Here is a 21,148-nt window from a genome sequence, read left to right as displayed (position 1 = left end):
GGGCATTGGATATAGTCTTTGAATTTGAGTGAAGAGGGGGAACATGTACTCTCAAAGATTTATCTGGTTGCTTTATCAGCTATACATAAAATATCATTAGAATTTGGGAAGAGGATAGCATTGATTGTGTAGGATAACCAGAAAATTATGGAAAAAAAGGAAAATAGAAGACTTACTCTGTGTGATGCTGAAGTATTTACATACATTATTAAAGATAACAAAACATGGGAAACATCTGTATCTGAAATTTGCATACAACTGATGAATTTTCATGGTTACATATTGTTGGCCACTACTATCCCAGCAGTGATTTTGTATTCTACTCTTTGCAATGATGCCTAACAACAATTTGTCCCATTAAAGTGATATTAATTACATTCACTTGCTTAAGATGCTCTCTGAGAGATTGTTCCCATATAAAGTTAATTGTTTTTTTTTCTCTTTATCATTAAGTGTCTCATGGAGATTTACTGAGTGATGTGCATGAAGGATCATATTTAATCTGGAAGCTCCCCTTTCTTCTTATAGCTTGCTTTGAAAAATGAGGGCTATCATCTGTGTTCTGTTCTGATGAACTGAGATAAATTCTACCTTTTACTGGATGTTGACAACATACTCTCCTTAGGCAAGAAGCATTGATATCAACAGTTATATCATGTGCCATGCAGAGATTCAGACCCCACCCCAGATCTCCTGAATCAGAATATGTATTTTAACAAAATCTCTAGTTCTTCATTGTACTCGTAAAAACTAGGTGATACTTTCTAACTCACTATGTTTCTCTATGTGAGAAATATGCACAATTTATCAATGTGATGTAAATATAACACCCATAAATTTATATTACTGTTGTAAGGCCCTGAATTGTGTATTCAATGATTTATCATCCAAAGCATAATCATGTGCACACTTTTTCATACATCTTTTGTGATCCTCATTCCAGCGGATAAGAGAATATGTTCAAGAATATCAATGTGCTAAAAATTATCTTATTGGATAATTGCAGTCACTCATATGTCAGAAACAGTTCTCATAACTCATTTTGCTTGCAGTCAAATTAAGAACTCTCTCTATGACCACTTGGGAAATATGTGTATTTTTATAGGAGCTGGTGACATTCAGGGATGTGGCTGTAGAATTCTCTCCAGAGGAGTGGGCATGCCTTGACAATGCTCAGCGGAATTTGTATAGAAATGTGATGTTGGAGAACTATGGAAACCTGGTCTCCCTTGGTGAGGATCACTTATATACAGAATTCATATTCCACATTAAGGCCATTACTTTTTTTATTGATAGTTTCTTAAAGGTTTCTACTTTACATGAATGAATTTTATTTATTTTATTTTTATTTTAGTGTATTATGGGGGTACAAGTGTTAAGGTTACTTATATTGCCCATGCCCCCCTCCCCCCTTGAGTAAGAGTTTCAAGCATGTCCATCCTCCAAACATTGCACATCTTATTCATTGTGGTTGTATACACCCATCCCCTCCTCCTCCCTCCCACCCTCCTGTCACCTGATAAATGTTACTCATATGTGTCCCCTTAGGTGTTGATCCGTTAATACTAATTTGCTGGTGAGTACATGTGGTGCTGGTTTTTCCATTCTTGAGATACTTCACTTAGTAGAATGGGTTCCAGCTGTATCCAGGAATATATGAGAGGTGCTATATCACCATTGTTTCTTAAAGCTTAATAGTATCCCATGGTATACATATACCACATTATATTAATCCACTCATGAATTGATGGGCACTTGGGTTGTTTCCATAGCTTCACAATTGTGAATTGTGCTGCTATAAACATTCGAGTGCAGGTGTCTTTTTCATAAAGTGACTTTTGATCTTATGGGTAGATGCCCAGTAGTGGAATTGCTGGATCAAATGGTAGATCTACGTGTATCACTTTGAAGTATCTCTATATTGCTTTCCACAGAAGCTGAACCAGTTTGCAGTCCCGCTAGCAGTGTAGAAGTGTTCCTATCTCTCCACATCTATGCCAATATTTATTGTTTGGGGACTTTTTACTGGAAGGTCATTCTTACTAGAGATAAATGATATCCTATTGCAGTATGCTCAACATCTCTGATCATCAGGGAAATGCAAATCATTTTATTCTTAATGTATTTTTAATTTTTGATCTGTTCTATGTCTATGTTGTGTAATATTAGAATCCAAGGTTCAGAATAACATGGCAGCATTTCAATTTCTCTACATTCTCAACATATTTATGTATGTATGTATGTGTATATACATTTACTTATTTAAAAGTTCTCAATGTAATCCAAACGTTCCCAAACAGCAAATGTTGGTGTGGATGCAGAGAGAGAGGAATGCTCCTACACTGCTGGTGGGACTGCAAACTAGTTCAACCTCTGTGGAAAGCAACATGAATGAATTTTATATCCATGCTTTTAAAGAAAATTTGAAGATTTTGGTCCATAAAATAAAATCATTGGATGTCTCATGTTATCTTGAACCTTTCCCTTTGTTGGGATTTCACACTAGATTAGTGGTTACTCTAGAAATCAGGGTATATAATTGTTGTCTGCACCTTGGAATAGAATTTCCACCTCTTATTTATTTGGTGCTAGTGGGAATTGGTGCTCTAGTCATAAATTAGATCAATTTTTTATTATTTTACAGGGTCTGTGAGAAAGCAATATGTTGGAAAGGAATTTTCTAGAATCTTCTCTAATGTTCTCTCTACTAAGGATAGTACTGCATTAGTAATTGGAAAGTCTTCAACTAGAGTCATGTAAAACTTTTCTAATGAAACAGGTCTTGCTGAGTCAAAGCCAGAGCTGATCACATGCCTGGAGCAAAGGATAGAGCCCTGGATTATGAATAAAGAGGAAACAACAGCTAAATATCCAGGTAGGTGAGATTCAGTGAAGCAGATTAACGAATGTTGGAGAGTCAAAGGTCAAGGAAGAAGGCAGATATTAAAAAATGTCTTGGAATATTCTGCCCTCTTAGAAATGATTTTTAAAAGCCTGTGTATGTTGCTCTTTATTTTCCAGAAGGACATCTTTTGTCCCAGGCTCTTAAACTCTCAAAGAACTCTACCCATGAAGTGATCATTCTTAGAAGTCAGTGAGAACCAAACTTCTTTTCATGGCTTATAAGGGACTCCATTATCTATCAGCATTTCTATTGTTTAGGAGTTATGGGACTATCTGTGCATATTTTGAAGACCACTACATCGAACCATCTTTTGACAGGGTTTTGCTCTCCTGCCATCGCTTGAGTACAGGGACTGATCATAGCTCACTGCAAACTCAAACATCTGGGCTCCAGGGATCCTAAAACCTCTGTCTTCCAAGTAGCTATAACTATGGGCATGAGCTACCATGGCCAGCCATTTATTATTATTATTATTATTTTCTGGTAAAAATGGAATCTCCTTATGTTCCTAGGGCTGGTATTAAGATCCTGGCCTCAAGTGATCCTTCTTGCTTGGCCTCAAATTGCTGGGATTATAGGTGTGATCCTCCATCCCCAGCTCCATGTTTTAAGTTCCTTCTGATGCCTCATTTCTGAAATGTGTAAAGGGGAACTGTGGAGATATTTAGATTTGTTTCTGTAATACCAGAAACACTAGGGACAGATAGTCATATTTTATGCATCATGATTTCCAATTCTAAGTTTTCAGAGACAATTCTACAGAAAGTCAGGCTCACTAATTTTGTGCAAATGCATAACCTCTGCCTAAAATTAAAAATTCTAATGTTATTTCACTTCTAAATAATTTTTTCTAGTATAAATAAGAGTACATTTTCAACTTTATTATAGCCAACTACCAAAACTATAATATAGTTTATTTTGCATGCTCCCTTATAGAATTCCTAAATATACTGTTTCATTCAGTGCTTCATATACATGAATATACTTATGCTCCCAATTGATTCATAATATTTTGATAACTTATATTCCATAATTTCCCCCTGTTTAGTAGCATCAGAATTGTGTCATTCATATGTGTGTATGTGTGTATACATTTCTGTGTGTGGGGTTTTTAATGGGTGGAAGTTTCCACAAATAATAATCATATAACTGTATATATTTATTGTACACACTGTAGTGATCTGATGTGTGTATAAATAGTAAAACAATATAATTAAGGTAATAAACTGTTCCATCATCTCACATATTTACCATTTAATTATAGTGAGAATATTTATTAATAGTGAGGTCTATGGTCTTAACAAATTTTAAGCATATACATTATTAATAACTCTAATCATGTTGCCATACAATAGATCTCCAAGATCTATTCATCTTATAACTAAAAGATTTTACCCTTAAACACCTCCTCATTTTTTCTGACTCTATATCCTGGAAACCACTGTTGTACTCTTTATTTTTGTAAATTCATCTTTTTAAAAATAATTATCCAGAGCAGTATTTATCTTTCTGGGAATGGCTGATTTTACTTAGCATAATGCCTACCATGTCCATCCATGTTGTTGAAATGGCAGGATATTTATCATTTTCATGGCTTAGTAATGGTATATGGTATGTTTGTACAGGCATTTTTAAATCTATTAATCAAAGCAGGCATTTAGTTTGTTTTTATTTTCTTGGCAAATGTGCATAATGCTGCGATATATATAGGGGCGCACAATCTTCTTGAGATACTGATTTTACGTGGTTATACTCATAGGTAGAATTGGTGAATAATAAGGCAGTTGTATTATTTACATTTTTTGACAAATCTCTATGATGACACTATCCATTTACAATCAATAACAGTCTACAGGGATTGATTTCCTGCACATTCTTGTCCTCACTTGTTATGTCTCTTGTTTTGGACACTAGCCATTTTAGCACTTGTGAGGTCATACCTTATCATAGTTTTCATTTGTGTTTACATGATGTTTTGGTGATGCTGAGTTACTCTAGGTGTTTCCTGTTGTAAACTGGTATGTTTTCTTTGAAAATAATCTACATAAACTTTTGCTTATATTTAAGTGTGTGATGACATTGTTTTGCATTTGAAAAATATGAGTTTCCTATATATTTTGGATATTAAAATATTATACAATATAAACTTTGAAAATATATTCTCCTATCGTATATGCTTTCTATTTTTTTTCTTGCTGTACAGAGGATTTTAAGTTTGATGCAGGCCAAATTTTTCCAATTTTGTTCCAGTGCACATTGTTTCATATCCAAAAAAAAAAAAAAAAATTGCAAGTCTTATGTCAAGGCTTTCCCATATTTCTTCTTTTCTTTATACTATTTTTTAAAGAAACATTACAGTTTTATGTCTTCCATTTAAATCTTTATTACATCTGGAGTTAGTTTGTGGGTGCCATATAAGAAACAATAGTCTGCTTTTATTCATTTGTTTTTGGGTATCCAGTTTTCCAGCACCAAACATTGAAGAGCCATACTTTCTGCATTGTGCATTGCTAGTGCCTAGATAAATGTTACTTGATCTTGTAAGTTTTGGTTTATTTCTGAGCTCTCCATTCTCCTCCATTGTTATTTGTGATGGTTTTTATGCACATATTTTGCTGATTTTATTACTGCCACCTTAAAATTTAGTTTGAAATCAGAAAGTGTGATGCTGGAACCTTTTTCTTCTTTCTCATTATTGTATAGGGCTCATCAATGGTATTTGAGAGATCATACAAATATTAGAAGTTTTTGGTTAATACTGTCAAGTAATGCCCCTAGAATTTGGATAGGGAGTGCATTGAATGTATACATTGTTTTGGATAATATCATTCTATTCACTCATGCCATCTTCAATTTCTTTTTTTAATATCTTATGGTAGTCAGGGTAAAGGGTTTTTTTTAAGCACTTTAGTTAAATTTATTTCTTAGACATCTATTTTCTTGATGATATTATAAATGAGTGATTTCCTTTTTCATTGTCTGCTTTATTAGTGTATAGAAAAACAACTGCTATCTATATGTAAATTTTATATCCTGTGACTTAACTGAGAGGTTTTATTACTTTTATAGCTTTCTTCCTTTCTTCTTTATGGTTTTTGATCTATAAGATAATGTCATCTGTAAACAGTGTTATTTTTAGTTTTTCTTTTCTAATTTGAGTGGATCTTGTCATGTTCTTGCCAAACATTTCTACTTAGGTGTTGTAGTCACATGATAAAATAGTAGCATTAACAGTGGTTGCAGATTATACTTATGGTGGTATGTGTGCATATGAAGGATTAAATACCTTTCCCAGGTTTTATAAACTGGATTTGGAAGGTAAAGATTTTTTTCTTTTGAGTACTTAGACTAAAGGTATGTCCACTGGGTTTTCAATGAAGAGTGGCTGTAGCTAGGACACAAGTCTGCCCCTAGTTCTGCAGTGGAGTCTGCATCTGGTGGGCCAGTTCCAAAGAGCTTGGGTGGTTTTCAATACTCTCTTGTTTCTGGGTAAATTGGTTGCCTTCAGGATTTGGATGTGTATGACACATACTAGGGTATGGTTGTTCATTTCAGTCTGCATATTTTAGGGCTAATACCATAAGCATGGGTGGGCGTGGCTCCCAATGAGTACCTTGGAAGAGTCCCTGCAGGTTGCTGTGTGGATCTATGCACTGAAAGAACTGGACATGGACTATAGTTGAGACAGCTGTAGCAGAGTCACAGTTCTGCTTTACAGATGATAGCAAGCCCAAGTTATTCAGGTCTGCCTACATGGCTGCAGATAGCTGTGTCTCTCCCAAAGTCTCTGAATGAGCAGCACCACTCCCACTTTGTCACAGGGAACCATCGGAGACTCTGTGTATCCAAGATGGTTGACCCATGTTGCAGTCTGTATTCAGGACAATAGGTCCTTAAGTTTGTCAGCTGGATGAGAGCCTGAATATTCTAAATGACCCCCCCAGATCTATGGTTCCACTAGAGTTTAATAACCTTCCATTTAAGTCCCCAAATTTTCCGTGGAAGGCTGCCAAATTTTTGTTGATCTTTGGGAAAGAGTAAAATAAAACAAGTGGATCTTTCCCCTCCTACCATATAGCTGATTTCCTCTCCTTATATATTTTAAATTTATGATGTGTTGTATTTCAATTTTTATAATTTTTAGAATCAAAGGTTCAGAATGACATAGCAGCATTTTAGTTTCTCTATATTCTCACCATATGTATGTATCTGCATATGCTTTTACTTATTTAAAAGTTCTCAATGTAATGGGTGTGAGGTGATATCTCATTGTGTTTTTGTTTTGCATGTATCTAAAGATTAACAATTTTTAGATTGCTTTCAAATTATGTTTGGCCATTAGTATATCTTCTTTGCAGAAATGCCAGATCATTGTATTGTCCATTAGTTAGTCAAGTTATTCACCTTTGTTTTTGAATTTTAATCATTGTTCATTTATTCACGATGTTCGCTTCTATCAAATATGTGATTTGCATCTATTTTACCCCATTTTGTAGGCGGCATTCTTACTCAACTAAGTTTTTCCCCTGTGCAGAATGATAGAATCTCATTTTTCTTCTCTTCCTTTTTCTTGATTATGCATTTGATGTTACATCTGCTAAAACACTGCCAGGACCAATATCCTGTTGTTTCCTTTACATTTTCTCTAGGAGTTTTATACATGTATTTCTTATGTTTTAATATTTAATTTATTTAAGATATATTCTATATAGTGCAAGGGAAGGTACCAACATCATTTTTTTCTCCCATAAGTATTCAGTTTTCTACAACATTTGTTGAAGTGACTCTTCTTTTTCATTGCATGGTCATTGTAATCTTGAGGAACTTAATTTTGTCATGGACACAAAGGTTTATTTCTGGGTTCTCCATTCTGTTGTTTCATCTCATTATTTGTCTTTGTGCAGTAGCACGTTATTTTATTCCTGTAGATTTGTTTTCAAATCAAGAAGTGCTATTACTCCTTGTTTGTATTTCTAAAACCGTCTGGCTATTTATTGTTCCAATACACTTTTCAATTTATTTTTATGTATTCTCAAAACAAGTATGATAGGACTATTATAGACATTGATTACATTTGTATGTCACTGTGGATAGTATTGACATCTTAACTTTTAAAAATCATCTGACCATTGAACATGAATGCATTAAAGAGTGTGTTGAATTTTGACATATTTTTGTATTAGTGAGTTTGTGTTGTGCTTTTGATTTCTAGTTTTGATTTCTAGTTCCACTTCATTTATGTCAAAAAATATATGTTGTATGTTTTTAGGTTTCTTCAACTTCATGAGACTTAAGTGTCCTAACAACATTTGCCATGTATGATTGAAACTATAGTGTATTCTGCTGCTTTTGACTGAAGAGCTCTGTAAATATCTTTTACATCTAACTGGTCTATAAATTTTTCCCATTATCTGTTTTCTTATTTATCTTTTGTCAAATTTTTGTATTCATCATTGAAAGTGAGGTCTTGCAGTCTCTATAACTAGTGTGTTGCTAGGTGTTCCTTGGCACACTTCTGTCCATACTTTTATTCATTTTTTCTTAACATATTTAGAAGCACTGATATATAATAAATTTTTTAAAACATCCATGCTAAAATATGTATATTCCATGTATATTATCTGTGTATGTGTATTCTGTACCATAGATATCTCCTAAATGACCCATTTTGTCCTTATAAAAATCTTTGTCACTTTCAAAGGTTTTTGACTTAAAGTGTATTGTCTTTAATTATGGCCAAGATATCCTCCTTTTATTTTTTATGTAGATTTTTTTTACAATTACTTTTAACCAGTTTGATTTTTTAGAGGTAAAGGACGGCATATTGTAGGGTTCTGTTTGTATTTATTGATACGTTCATCTTATTTTTCATTAGAGAGTCTAAACAATTTATATTTAATGAAACTTCTGAAGGAAGAGTTTGCTGTTTTTTTATTATTCAAAAACTGAAATTGAGAATTTGAAAGGAATTGCATTTAATCTGTAGGTCAATTTGGACATCTTCACAACAGTAGGTCTTATTCCCTTGAAGAAGAACATATTCAAGAGTGTGTTGTTGATTTTCCTATATTTGTGAATTTTTCTATATTTCTTCTATAATTCATTTTCAGTTTCATTCCATTCTAGTCAAAAATTAAAGTGTGTAAAATTTCAACTTTCTAAAATTGGGTAAGACTTGTGGCTGAACAGGTAGTTTTTTAGGAAGAATGTTTTATGAGCTATCAAGAAGATTGTATATTCTACTATTATTGTGTAGAGTGTTTGCAATACATCTGTTAGGTCTAATTGCTCTATAGTGTTTTCAAATATTTTGTTTTCTTATTAATTATTTGACTGGTTTTATTATTATTGAAAGTAGAATATCAAAATATCCTATTATTTTGCTGTCCCTTTCTTTCTTCAATTCTGTCAATGCTATTTAAAATATATTTGAAAACCTTGATGTGAGATAATGATAGATATCATATATATGTATTATTTTCATAAGCCCTCAGTCAATGACCACTTTTTATATTTAATGCCCTTGTTTGTCTCTTGTGACAGTTTTTACTTAAACTATATTTTAAAAATTATAATGTTTTTCACTTCAAAATAATGTGTCTAATATAATTTTGAACTCCACTGCTCTTAGATGCTAAATATTTTCCTGATATATCTTGCTATATTCTGCAAGTTTTAGTCTATTGTTCTCACCAGGTATGAAGTCAAGTCACTTTAGATACAATATAGTTGGATTTTTTAAGTGCCTTTATTTAACTGTGTCTTCTGACTGGAAACACTAGTACATAAATATTTATATAATTTTCTCAAAGGAAGGATTTACAATTTCTATAATGCTAATTGTTTTATATGACTTTTGTCACTATCTTTTCTTTCTTTCCTCTCCTTCTGTTCTGCATTGTACCCCACTGATTTTTAGTGACATATTTTGTTTGTTTTCCTAGCTTTTTCTATCTCTATAAACATTTTTTTGATGTTCACCGTGAGAACTATGAAAAATCTTTTGAACTTGCAACTTATGTTAAATGGATAACTACTTAACTTCGGTTGCATACAAAAATTCTTAATCTTTACCTCTGCCCTCACCTTTATGATATCGATGTCAATAATTACATCTCTTTATATTGTGTACAAATTAACACATGGAAATAATAATTCTCTTATTTTGCCTTTCAAATTTTTTTTTTTAATTTTGGCATATTATGGGGGTACAGATTTTAAGGTTTCAATAAATGCCCATTTCCCCCCCTCCCCCCAAAAGTCTGAGTCTCCATCAGGACCATCCCCCAGATGGTGCACATCTCACTCATTATGTATGTATATACCCGCCCCCCTCCCCCTCCCGCCTGCCCAATACCCTATTACTGTAGCACCTATGTGTCTACTTAGGTGCTACTCAGTTAATACCAGTTTGCTGGAGAATATATCTGGTGCTTGTGTATCCATTCTTGGGATACTTCACTTAGTAGTATGGGTTCCAGCTCTAACCAGGAAAATATAAGATGTGCTATATCACCATTGTTTCTTAGAGCTGAATAGTACTCCATGGTATACATATACCACATTTTATTAACCCATTCTTGGATTGATGGGCACTTGGGCTGTTTCCACAGCCTTGCAATTATGAATTGTGCTGCTATAAACATTTGAGTGCAGGTGTCTTTTTTGTAGAGTGTCATTGGATCATTTGGGTAGATGCCCAGCAATGGGATTGCTGGATCAAATGGTAGATTCACTTGTATCGCTTTAAGGTATCTCCATATTGCTTTCCACAGAGGTTGAACTAGTTTGCAGTCCCACCAGCAGTGTAGGAGTGTTCCTCTCTCTCTGCAACCACGCCAGCATTTATTGTTTGGAGATTTTTTGATAAAGGCCATTCTCACTGGGGTTAAGTGATAGCTCATTGTGGTTTTGATTTGCATTTCCCTGATGGTTAGAGATGTTGAGCATTTCTTCATATGTTTGTTGGCCATTCTTCTGTCTTCTTTAGAAAAATTTCTGTTCAAGTCATTTGCCCACTTTTTAATGGGGTTATTTGATTTTTTCTTCCTAATTTTCATGAGTTCTAAGTATATTCTAGTTATCAGTCCCTTATTGGATGCATAGGATGCAAAAATTTTCTCCCATTCTGTAGGTTGTCTGTTTACTTTCATTACTATTTCTTTGGCTGTGCAGAAGCTTTGTAGTTTGATCATGTCCCATTTATTTATTTTTGTTGCTGCTGTGATTGCCTTTGGGGACTTCTTCATAAACTCTTTGCCCAGGCCGATGTCTAGGAGAGTGTTTCCAACTTTTTCCTCTAGAGTTCTAATAGTTTCATTTCTTAGGTTTAAGTCTGTTATCCAGCGTGAGTTGGTTTTTGTGAGAGGTGAAACGTGTGGGTCCTGTTTTAGCCTTCTATAGGTGGCTATCCAGTTTTCCCAGCACCATTTAGTGAAAAGGGATTCTTTTCCCCAGCGGATGTTTTTGTCTGCTTTGTCAAAGATTAGATGGCTATATGAGGGTGGTTTTCTATCAGGATTCTCACATCTGTTCCACTGGTCAATATTCCTGTTTTTGTGCCAATACCATATTGTTTTAATTACTACAGCTTTGTAGTATAGTTTGATATCTGGCATATTAATGCCTCCTATTTTGTTTTTGTTGCCTAGAATTGCTCTTGATATTCGGGGTCTTCTTTGGTTCCATACGAAGCATAAAATTATTTTTCCTATATCTGTGAAGAATGCTGATGGGATTTTAATAGGTATTGCATTGAATCTGTAGATCAGTTTGGATAGTATAGACATTTTGATGATATTGAGTCTGCCGATCCACGAGCATGGTATGGATTTCCATCTGTTTACATCCTCTGCTATTTCCTTCCGCAGTGTTTAATAGTTCTCCCTGTAGAGATCTTTTACCTCTTTGGTTAAATATATTCCTAGGTACTTTAATTTCTTTGTTGCTATTGTGAAGGGAATTGAGTCTTTGATCTGGTTCTCAATTAGATTGTTGTTGGCATATATGAATGCCTCTGATTTCTGTGTATTGATTTTGTATCCTGAGACTTTACTAAATTCATTGATCAGTTCCAGGAGTTTCTTGGTTGAATCCTTGGGGTTTTCTAGATACAATATCATATCATCAGCAAACAGTGAAAGTTTGATCTCTTCTGCCCAAATTTGGATACCTTTGATTCCATTTTCCTGTCTGATTGCTGTAGCCAAGACTTCCAGCACTATGTTGAACAGAAGTGGAGAGAGTGGGCAGCCTTGTCTGGTTCCAGTTCTAAGTGGGAATGATTTCAATATTTCCCCATTCAGTATGATGTTGGCTATGGGTCTGTCATATATGGCTTGGTTCATTTTTAGGTATGTCCCTTCTATGCCTATTTTCTTAAGTGTTCGTATCATGAAAGGGTGTTGAATTTTGTCAAAAGCTTTTTCTGCATCTATTGAAAGAATCATGTGGTCTTTGTTTTTGCTTCTGTTTATGTGGTGAATTGCATTTATAGATTTACGTATGTTGAACCATCCCTGCATCCCTGGGATGAATCCCACTTGGTCGTGGTGGATTATTTTTTTGATAAGTGTCTGGATTCGGTTAGCTAAGATTTTGTTGAAAATTTTTGCATCTATATTCATTAGGGATATTGGTCTGTAGTTTTCTTTTTTGGTTGCATCCTTTCCTGGTTTTGGTATCAGAGTAATATTCGCTTCTTAAAAGGTGTCGGGGAGGTTTCCGTTCTTCTCGATGTTGTGGAATAGTTTCTGCAAGATAGGTACTAGTTCTTCTTTGTAAGTATGGTAAAATTCAGGTGTGAAGCCATCTGGACCGGGACTTTTCTTTTTAGGGAGATTTTTAATTGCTGTTTCTATTTCAGCTGTTGAGATTGGTCTGTTCAGGGAATCTATTTCTTCCTGGTTGACCCTAGGGAGGCTGTGTGTTTCTAGAAATTTGTCCATTTCCTCCACATTTTCCAGTTTGTGTGCATAAAGAATTTTGTAGTATTCATAAATTGTATCTTGTATCTCTTTGGGATCAGTTGTGATATCTCCTTTTTTATTCCTGATGGAGCTTATTAAAGATTTCTCTTTTCTGCTTTTCGTTAGCTTAGCCAATGGCGTGTCAATCTTGTTTATTTTTTCAAAGAACCAACTTTTTGTTTTATTAATCTCCTGAATAGCTTTCCTGTTTTCAATTTCGTTTAGTTCTGATTTGATCTTGTTGATTTCACTTCTTCTGCTGAGTTTGGGGTTGGTCTGTTCTTCTTTTTCCAGCTCTTTGAGTCGTTTCATTAGATTGTCTATTTGTGATCTTCTTGTCTTTTGGTTATAGGCATTTATGGAGATAAACTTTCCTCTCAGAACTGCTTTAGCTGTGTCCCAGAGGAGTTGATAACTTGTCTCTCCATGTCGTTTTCTTCATAGAACTTTTTTATTTCCATCTTGATTTCTTCATTTATGAAGTAATCATTTAGTAGGAGGTTGTTTAATTTCCACGTTTTTGTGTAGAAATGTGAGTTTCTGTTGGGGTTGATTTCTAGTTTTATTCCACTGTGATCTGAGAAGGTACATGGTATGATTTCTATTTTTTTAAATTTCTTGAGATTTTCTTTGTGTCCTAGGATATGGTCAATCTTAGAGAATGTCCCGTGAGCTGATGAGAAGAACGTATATTCAGTGGATTTTGGGTAGAATGTTCTGTAAATGTCAATCAGACACAACTGTTCTAGAGTTTTGTTGAATTCCATTATTTCTTTATTAATTTTCTGTTTGGAGGATCTGTCTCGTGCCGTCAGTGGGGTGTTGAAATCTCCGGCGATTATGGAGTTGCTATTAATCCCTTTGCTTAGCTCCAGTAAGGTTTGCTTTATGAATCTGGGTGCACCTAAGTTGGGTGCATATATATTTAAAATTGTTATCTCTTCTTGTTGGACTGTGCCCTTCACCATTATATAATGACCCTCTTTGTCTTTTACTACTTTTGTTGGTTTAAAAACTAAGTCGTCTGAAATTAGAACTGCCACACCAGCCTTATTTGGCTTCTATTTGCTTGGAATATTGATCTCCACCCTTTTATTTTTAGTCTATATGCATCCTTGTAGGTTAGATGTGTTTCCTGAAGACAGCATATACTTGTCCTGTATTTTCTTATCCATTCAGCCAGCCTATGTCTCTTGAGTGGAGAGTTTAAGCCATTCACATTTATTGAGAGAACTGATAGGTAAGGTAGATTACTGATCATTCTGTTGGGTTGGATGTTGTTGCTATGATTTCTGTCTTGAGCCATTGTAATATCTGGCCTTTAATATCTTTGGGTTTTGGTTGTTTTTATATTCGTGGGTTATTATTATGATGTTCCGTGCGTAACGCTGTTTTAAGTACTTCTTGTAGGGCTGGTCTTATCTTGGTGAATTCTCTGAGCCTTTGCTTGTCTGAGAATGTTTTTATTTCTCCTTCACATATGAAGCTTAGTTTTACAGGGAATAATATTCTAGGCTGGGCATTGTTTTGTTTCAAAAGAGTGAGAATGGGGCCCCAGTTTCTCCTTGCTTGTAAAGTCTCATTAGAGAAGTCTGATGTTATTCGAATTGGCTTTCCCTTGTATGTTACTTGCTTCTTTTCCCTTACAGCTTTTAGAAGGGCCTCTTTAGTTGATACTTTGGTCCATCTGATGACTGCATGTCGTGACGTCTTCCTGTTTACGTTGAATCTCCCTGGGGTCCTCTGAGCTTCTTGAACTTGTATATCAAGATTTTGAGCAAGGCCTGGGAAATTTTCCTCTATTATATCTTCAAACGGCTTGTCCAACCCTTGAGTGTTGTCTTCTTCCCCTTCTTGTAACCCTATGACCCTCACATTAGGTTTCTTCACATAATCCCACAGCTCTTGTAGGCTTTGCTCTTTTCTCTTGTTTCTCTGCTCTATTTCTGTGACTGATTTATTTAATTGGAGGGTGTTATCATCAAGCTCTGAGATTCTTTCTTCTGTTTCATCTACCCTGTTCTTGAGACTTTCCACTGTATTTTGTAGTTCCTTGAATTGATTCTTCATTTCCAGGAGTTCGGTTACACTTTTCTTCAATGTGTCTATTTCTTTTCTCATATCCTGGAGACTTAGTGGTTTCTTGGTGTTGGTTATTGAGTTGTTATTGCAGCTGGGTGAGTGTTCTTATGTTCCACATACAAAATTCCTCTTCTGTCATATTGGTTGCCTGATTTTGGTCGGTGTCCGTTTCTAGGGGGCTGGTGCTCCTCTTTGGGGGTGTGTTGTCCGTTTGGTTCTTCAAATTTCCTGAGTTCTTTCACTGATTTATTCCCATGTCGATCAGTTGTTGTTTCTTTCCTTAGGTTATTGTTTGGGTATTCACACACCTTGTTTAGTTTCTGAGGCGTTAGGTGGTGCCTGTGGGTGAAATTGGACCACTCCCTGTATATTGAGTCAGTGGGTGCCGTGGAAAGGCTGTGCAAGATGCCATCCCTGTCAGTAGGTGGCATTTGCTTGGAAGAACCGGCTATGGTGTTGATTTTGCGTCCTGTTATCAGCTCTCGTTCTGGGCGGAGCTGGGTTGGGTAAGCCTGCCCTCAGGCCGTTAGCAGGGGTCAAAGTTCTGTTCTCTGCTTCCAGGGAAAGCTGTCAGGGGGGGGCTGGAATGGTCCCGCCCAGCCAGAAAGTCTGGGTGTGGGGGTGGGGCTGTCTGAGACCCGCAGTCTGCAGCAGGCCTCACTTCTTTCCACCCTCCCTAACTCCGCAGCTACTCCTGGGCCTCTGCCAGCAGGCGAGACCACAAGCCACCAGGCCTCCCCGGACTGTGATGCCGGCGGGGAGGTTCCCTGCACAGGAACGCCACCTGGGTTGGGTGCACGGCCTCCTCCTGGGAGGAGGGTTGCCCTGTAGGACGCCGATCCGCCCCTGGAGGCACAGAGACCTCAGTAGGCTGTTCACCTATAACCCTTCTGTGCCCCGGGCAATGCTAGCCCTTGGTGCAGGGGATCTGGTCTGCAGGTCCGACCTCTGGGTCCCAGAGTTCAAACTGTATTCCCACCAGGGGGAGGATTTCCGGTCCTAATTCACCCACAGGGAGCCCAAGCTGGGTCTATGTCTCTCAGCCTCTGAGTCGGCACTGTTTTCCTGGGAACACGGTGCCAGCAGCACCTGGGAGGGCGGGCGGGGTCCCAAACGGGAAGGTCCCATTCCCTGGAGGTGCCTCCGGCTGGTGGATGTATTGTCTCTCTGGGCAGCCGCGGGTAGTGTCGGCTGAGGGGAGGAGGAGGCAATATGGCGCCTGCCGCGCGGCTCGGGTCCGTGCACACTGAGGTGCCCGGAGGAATTGGGAACCTGGTGCCACGTTTGCTACAGGCTCACCATTGGCAGGCGGCGGCGATCTCTGGGCTGGTGTCCGCAGGTCTCTCCACCCACTGGGGAGCCCACCGGCAGTCCCAAATGCAGGGGAGGGGAAACAGCAAATCCACATACCCTTGCCGCTGGTCTCTGGGCTGCTCCGGTGGTCTCAGCCTCCAGTTCTCCTCCGCAGCCTCCTCCCGTGGAGTCTCCTGGGGTCTCAGGTACCCCTCCTTCCGGCCCTTGTCCACTGTATGCTCGTCTTCTTGCTTCTTTCCTCTAGTTTCTGCTAGAATCTGTCTTTTTTGCAGAGACCCTCTGTCTGGAGGTGTTATTCATCCGCCATCTTGCTCCGCCCCACTGCCTTTCAAATTTTATAGCATAATTAAGATTTTGCACCAACATTATGATAATGCAGAATTTTATTCTTGATATATGCATATTTTTCCCATAGAGTTATGTAGTTTTCCTGGAAGATAGAAACTACTCTTTGTAAAGGCTATGAAAAAACAGATATGTTGACATTTGCCTATAGTTTCATTCTCTTTTGGTAGGAAATCTAGGACATGGATTTTTCTACTAAAGTCATAACTCAGTATCAGCATGGAGGAAGGGCTTTGGTGGGTAAATGCAACAAAGTTTCCTTCCCCTTCCATGTGGTTTTTGGTGTTATTCTAATTTAGATATCTATGAACAATTAGAAGTTTTGATTTTTAAAAGAATCATGGTTGTCAGTATATTTTTAAGGTCATACATCTATGATAGTATATATGACAGTATATTTTTAAGGTCATACATGGATGATAGATACCCTTGCTAATTTGCTTTCTACAGTTTTATATATTCAAATTGTGAAATATATTCACCTGAGTCTAGTCAGTGAGATACTTTGTTATTTTCATTTCTTTCAGAACTGTCTTCCCATTCCACCAAAGACCTACTGCCAGAGCAAGCCATAAAAGATCCATTTCAGAAATCAATACTGAGACTATATGGAAGCTGTGGTCTTGAAAATGTACACTTAAAAAGAGAATGGGATTGTGTGGTTGAGTGTAAGAAGCAGAAAATATGTTCTGATGGTCTTACCCAATGTCTGTCAAGTTGCCATAGAAAAATCTTCAAATGTTATAAATGTATAAAAGTCTTTAGTAAATCATCAAATCTAAATAGACAGAAGACAAGACATACTGGAGAAAAAAGATTCAAACTTAATGAATGTGCCAAAATGTTTAATCACAGCTCTAATGTATCTGGACATAGAAAATTTCATACGACAGAGAAATCCTACAGGTGTGAAAAATGTGGAAAATCCTTTAACTGTTGCTCAAAACTTATTATACATGGGAGAATTCACACTGAAGAGAAGCCCTACAAATGTGAAGAATGTGGCAAAGCCTTTAACCAGTTTTCAATACTTACTCAACATAAAAGAATCCACACTGGAGAGAAACCCTACAAATGTTATGAATGTGGCAAAGCCTTTACCCAGCGTATAATCCTTACTCTACATAAAAGAATTCATATGGGAATCAAACCATACAAATGTAAAGAATGTGGCAAATCCTTTAACCAGTGCACACACCTTACTCAACATAAAAGAATCCATAGTGAAGAGAAACCCTACAAATGTGAAGAATGTGGCAAAGACTTTACCTGGTGTACAAACCTTGCTCTACATAAAATAATTCATATGGGAGAAAAACCATACAAATGTGAAGAATGTGGAAAAGCCTTTACCCAGTTTACACACCTTACTCAACATAAAATGATCTATACTGGAGAGAAACCCCACAAATGTGAAGAATGTGGTAAAGCCTTTGCCCGGTGTACAAATCTTACTCTACATAAAAGAATGCATATGGGAGAGAAACCATACAAATGTGAAGAATGTGGCAAAGCATTTACCCAGTGCATACAGCTTTCTCGACATAAAAGGATCCATTCTGGAGAGAAACCCTACAAATGTGAAGAATGTGGAAAAGCCTTTACCCAGTGCACATACCTTACTGAACATAAAAGAATTCATACAGGAGAGAAACCTTACAAATGTGAGGAATGTGGCAAATCCTTTACCCAGTCCTCAACCCTTACTCAACATAAAAGGATCCATACTGGAGAGAAACCCTACAAATGTGAAGAATGTGGCAAAGCCTTTGCCTGGTGTACAAGCCTTACTCTACATAAAAGAATTCATATGGGAGAGAAACCATACAAATGTGAAGAGTGTGGAAAAGCCTTTACCCAGTGCACAAACCTTACTCAACATAAAATAATTCATACTGGAGAGAAGCCCCACAAATGTGAAGAATGTGGCAAAGCCTTTAAGTACTCCTCAAAACTTACTCAACATAAAAGGACCCATACTGGAGAGAAACCCTACAAATGTGAAGAATGTGGCAAAGCATTTACCCAGTGCACACACCTTACTCGACATAAAAGAATCCATACTGGAGAGAAACCCTAAAAATGTAAGAATGTGGCAAAGCCTTTACCAGGCTAAGAGACCTCACTCTACCTAAATGAATCCATACAGGAAAGAAACCATACAAATGTGAGGAATGTGGCAAAACATTGTCCCAGTGCTCACACCTCTATATAAAAGAATTCATATCAGAGAAAATTTCTACAAATGTGAATATTGTGGCAAAATCTTTAAAAACTGCTCACATTTTATCGAACATCAAAGAAATCATACTAGATAAATGTTAGATAAATGTAATGTGTATGGAATTGCTTTCCCAAAGTATTAGCCTTAAAATGCACAACAGTACTTACAGTAAACTATAATAATGTAGAGAGCTGACAATAGCTTTAGTTATAACAGAGATCTTATTGGACATGGGAGAACTTACACTGAAAGAAATGCCCCAATATTTTCTCAAACATTGCTCAACATCACAAAAATTTTAAGGAATAGAAATCTTACAAATATAATGAATGTGAAAATATATTTATGCAAAAGATACACCTTAGAGAACAATAAAAATTTGATACTTAAAACTACAATACAGATATAATAAATTTCAGAACGCACATAGTCAAGAATCAAGTCTAAACAGATATCAGAGGACTCAGAGAGCAATGCACTGAGTCACTAACACATTCTCACATTTCTTTAAACCAAGTTTTTTATTATAGAGAACACCCAGTTAAAATAGTTAGTTGATTTTTTTGTATGTCAGCTTTTAAAAAGTGGGAGATTTTTTGAGAGTTATAATTACATGTAATATACACTTTCTGGTCAGTGTGCGGTTTAAATGTAATAAAGTATAATTTTTTGCTATTTTTGACATGCAAATACTGATGTTTTTCAACTTTAAATATACCAGATGTTATGCTTTCATTCTTTGCGTGTATGTGAATGTGTGTGTTTAATGATAGCTACATCACATTTATTCTATCTTAAGAATACAGTCTTTCTATATTAAGTACTCATTATTCATGTACTTTTCCATGGAAAATTGAAAACACTAAAATGTAAGATTTATGAAATGGAGAGGTACTATGGAGTTTTCTTATAACAAACAGTATTTCAAGTGATGTATGATGTAGGTATACAGACTCATATTCTTATTATAATCAGAATGAAAAAATTACAATATTAGAAATAGTTTTATAATTGCACATTACAATAATAAAGTAGAATGATATTTGGAATGTTTTTAGATAACATGTAAACTTAATGTGTTTCATTAAATTAAAAATATTTTTAATGTGTCAAACATTTTGTAGATAGAATGAAGTGTTATTTTGCACCAACTTTAACCTATACCATGTTAGTCATAGTTGGAGATAATGGATTGTAAAAATGTACTGTTGGGTTACACAGTACAAAGACATCATTTGTGATCCTTTTTATTAGTGGCTCTACTTTGAAGAATAATGTTTCCAAAGCTTTTTTTCATTATATTTATAATTACATTGTTGCTCTAATACTTATAATAAAGATTTTGCACTTAATGAAAAGCCATACATTTCTGAACATGGAATGAGTACTTGTTAATTTCTAGCCTACATTTTTCTTTCAATATGCAACCTTCCTGCCAGTGAAACAGATAAGCTTATTTTTTATTTATATTGAATCAAATATATAAATACATCACAGTTAAGTTGAACTATAGTTGTAGCATACTTACAGAGTAAGTAATTATGTTTGTGTGACTGTGGATGTACACTTATTTTGAGCAGAAAAGAAGAAATATTAGACAAAATGGGTAATTTCAACAGTGTTGAGAATTTATTAGCAAATTAGAAACTTACAAGTTTCTGAAAATAGATATTTTGTTCGCTTTATTTGAATTAATTGTTTAAAACCCTAAAGCTTCAGAATGGGAACTTGCCCATGCCTATCCCCTGTTCTTACATGCTTATTACTCATGCTAGGCCAACTATGTTATTTTATTATTTCAAAGTTCATTAAGTATTGTGTATATGACCAGTTCCGAATTTACAGCAAGGATTGTTATAAAACTTAATGGTGCTCATAAAATTACCTGAAGGTATGAATAATTCCACCATGTAGTAATTTAATTTTAGTTAGTACATTCTATATTTTCATTCTAATTAGGGAAGCATATTGAAAGCACTTTTTGGTTACTTTTTCTTTTACTTTTGGTCATAGAACTATTTGATTTATTGAGTTTATCAGGCTACTTTGTTCAGGTAAACACTAGAAGGATTTATAAATTATGGGGTTGAATTTATATTTAAATAGGAGAAATAAGTACAGGATAGTGTTAGATATCTAATAGATGCTTCATAATTACCAGTCAATATTTCTGTGGGAGTGAGCTAGTGGCTCCAGAGAAGAAATTGAATATGTCCAGGGTAAAAAAGTCATTGATTTTGCCTGTGGAGTGAAGAGACAAACAGAACAACCAACCCTCAGATTTTATAAATGCAAATACTGCTTCTTTCA

The 21,148-nt window shown here is 35.9% G+C and overlaps 1 protein-coding gene across 1 annotated transcript; it reads left to right on the top strand.

Annotated features, from left to right (window-relative positions):
• The first annotated feature begins 17,455 nt into the window (after positions 1-17,455).
• LOC142865694 (uncharacterized) lies at positions 17,456-18,730 on the top strand. Its single transcript, XM_075998889.1, is given in 1 exon segment — positions 17,456-18,730. A coding segment is annotated over 1 exon segment (1,275 nt).
• Positions 18,731-21,148: the final 2,418 nt, after the last annotated feature.

Source organism: Microcebus murinus, chromosome 31 (genome assembly GCF_040939455.1).
Source record: "Microcebus murinus isolate Inina chromosome 31, M.murinus_Inina_mat1.0, whole genome shotgun sequence".
NCBI classification, from domain to species: domain Eukaryota; kingdom Metazoa; phylum Chordata; class Mammalia; order Primates; family Cheirogaleidae; genus Microcebus; species Microcebus murinus.
This window is presented reverse-complemented; position numbering and strand designations above follow the sequence as displayed.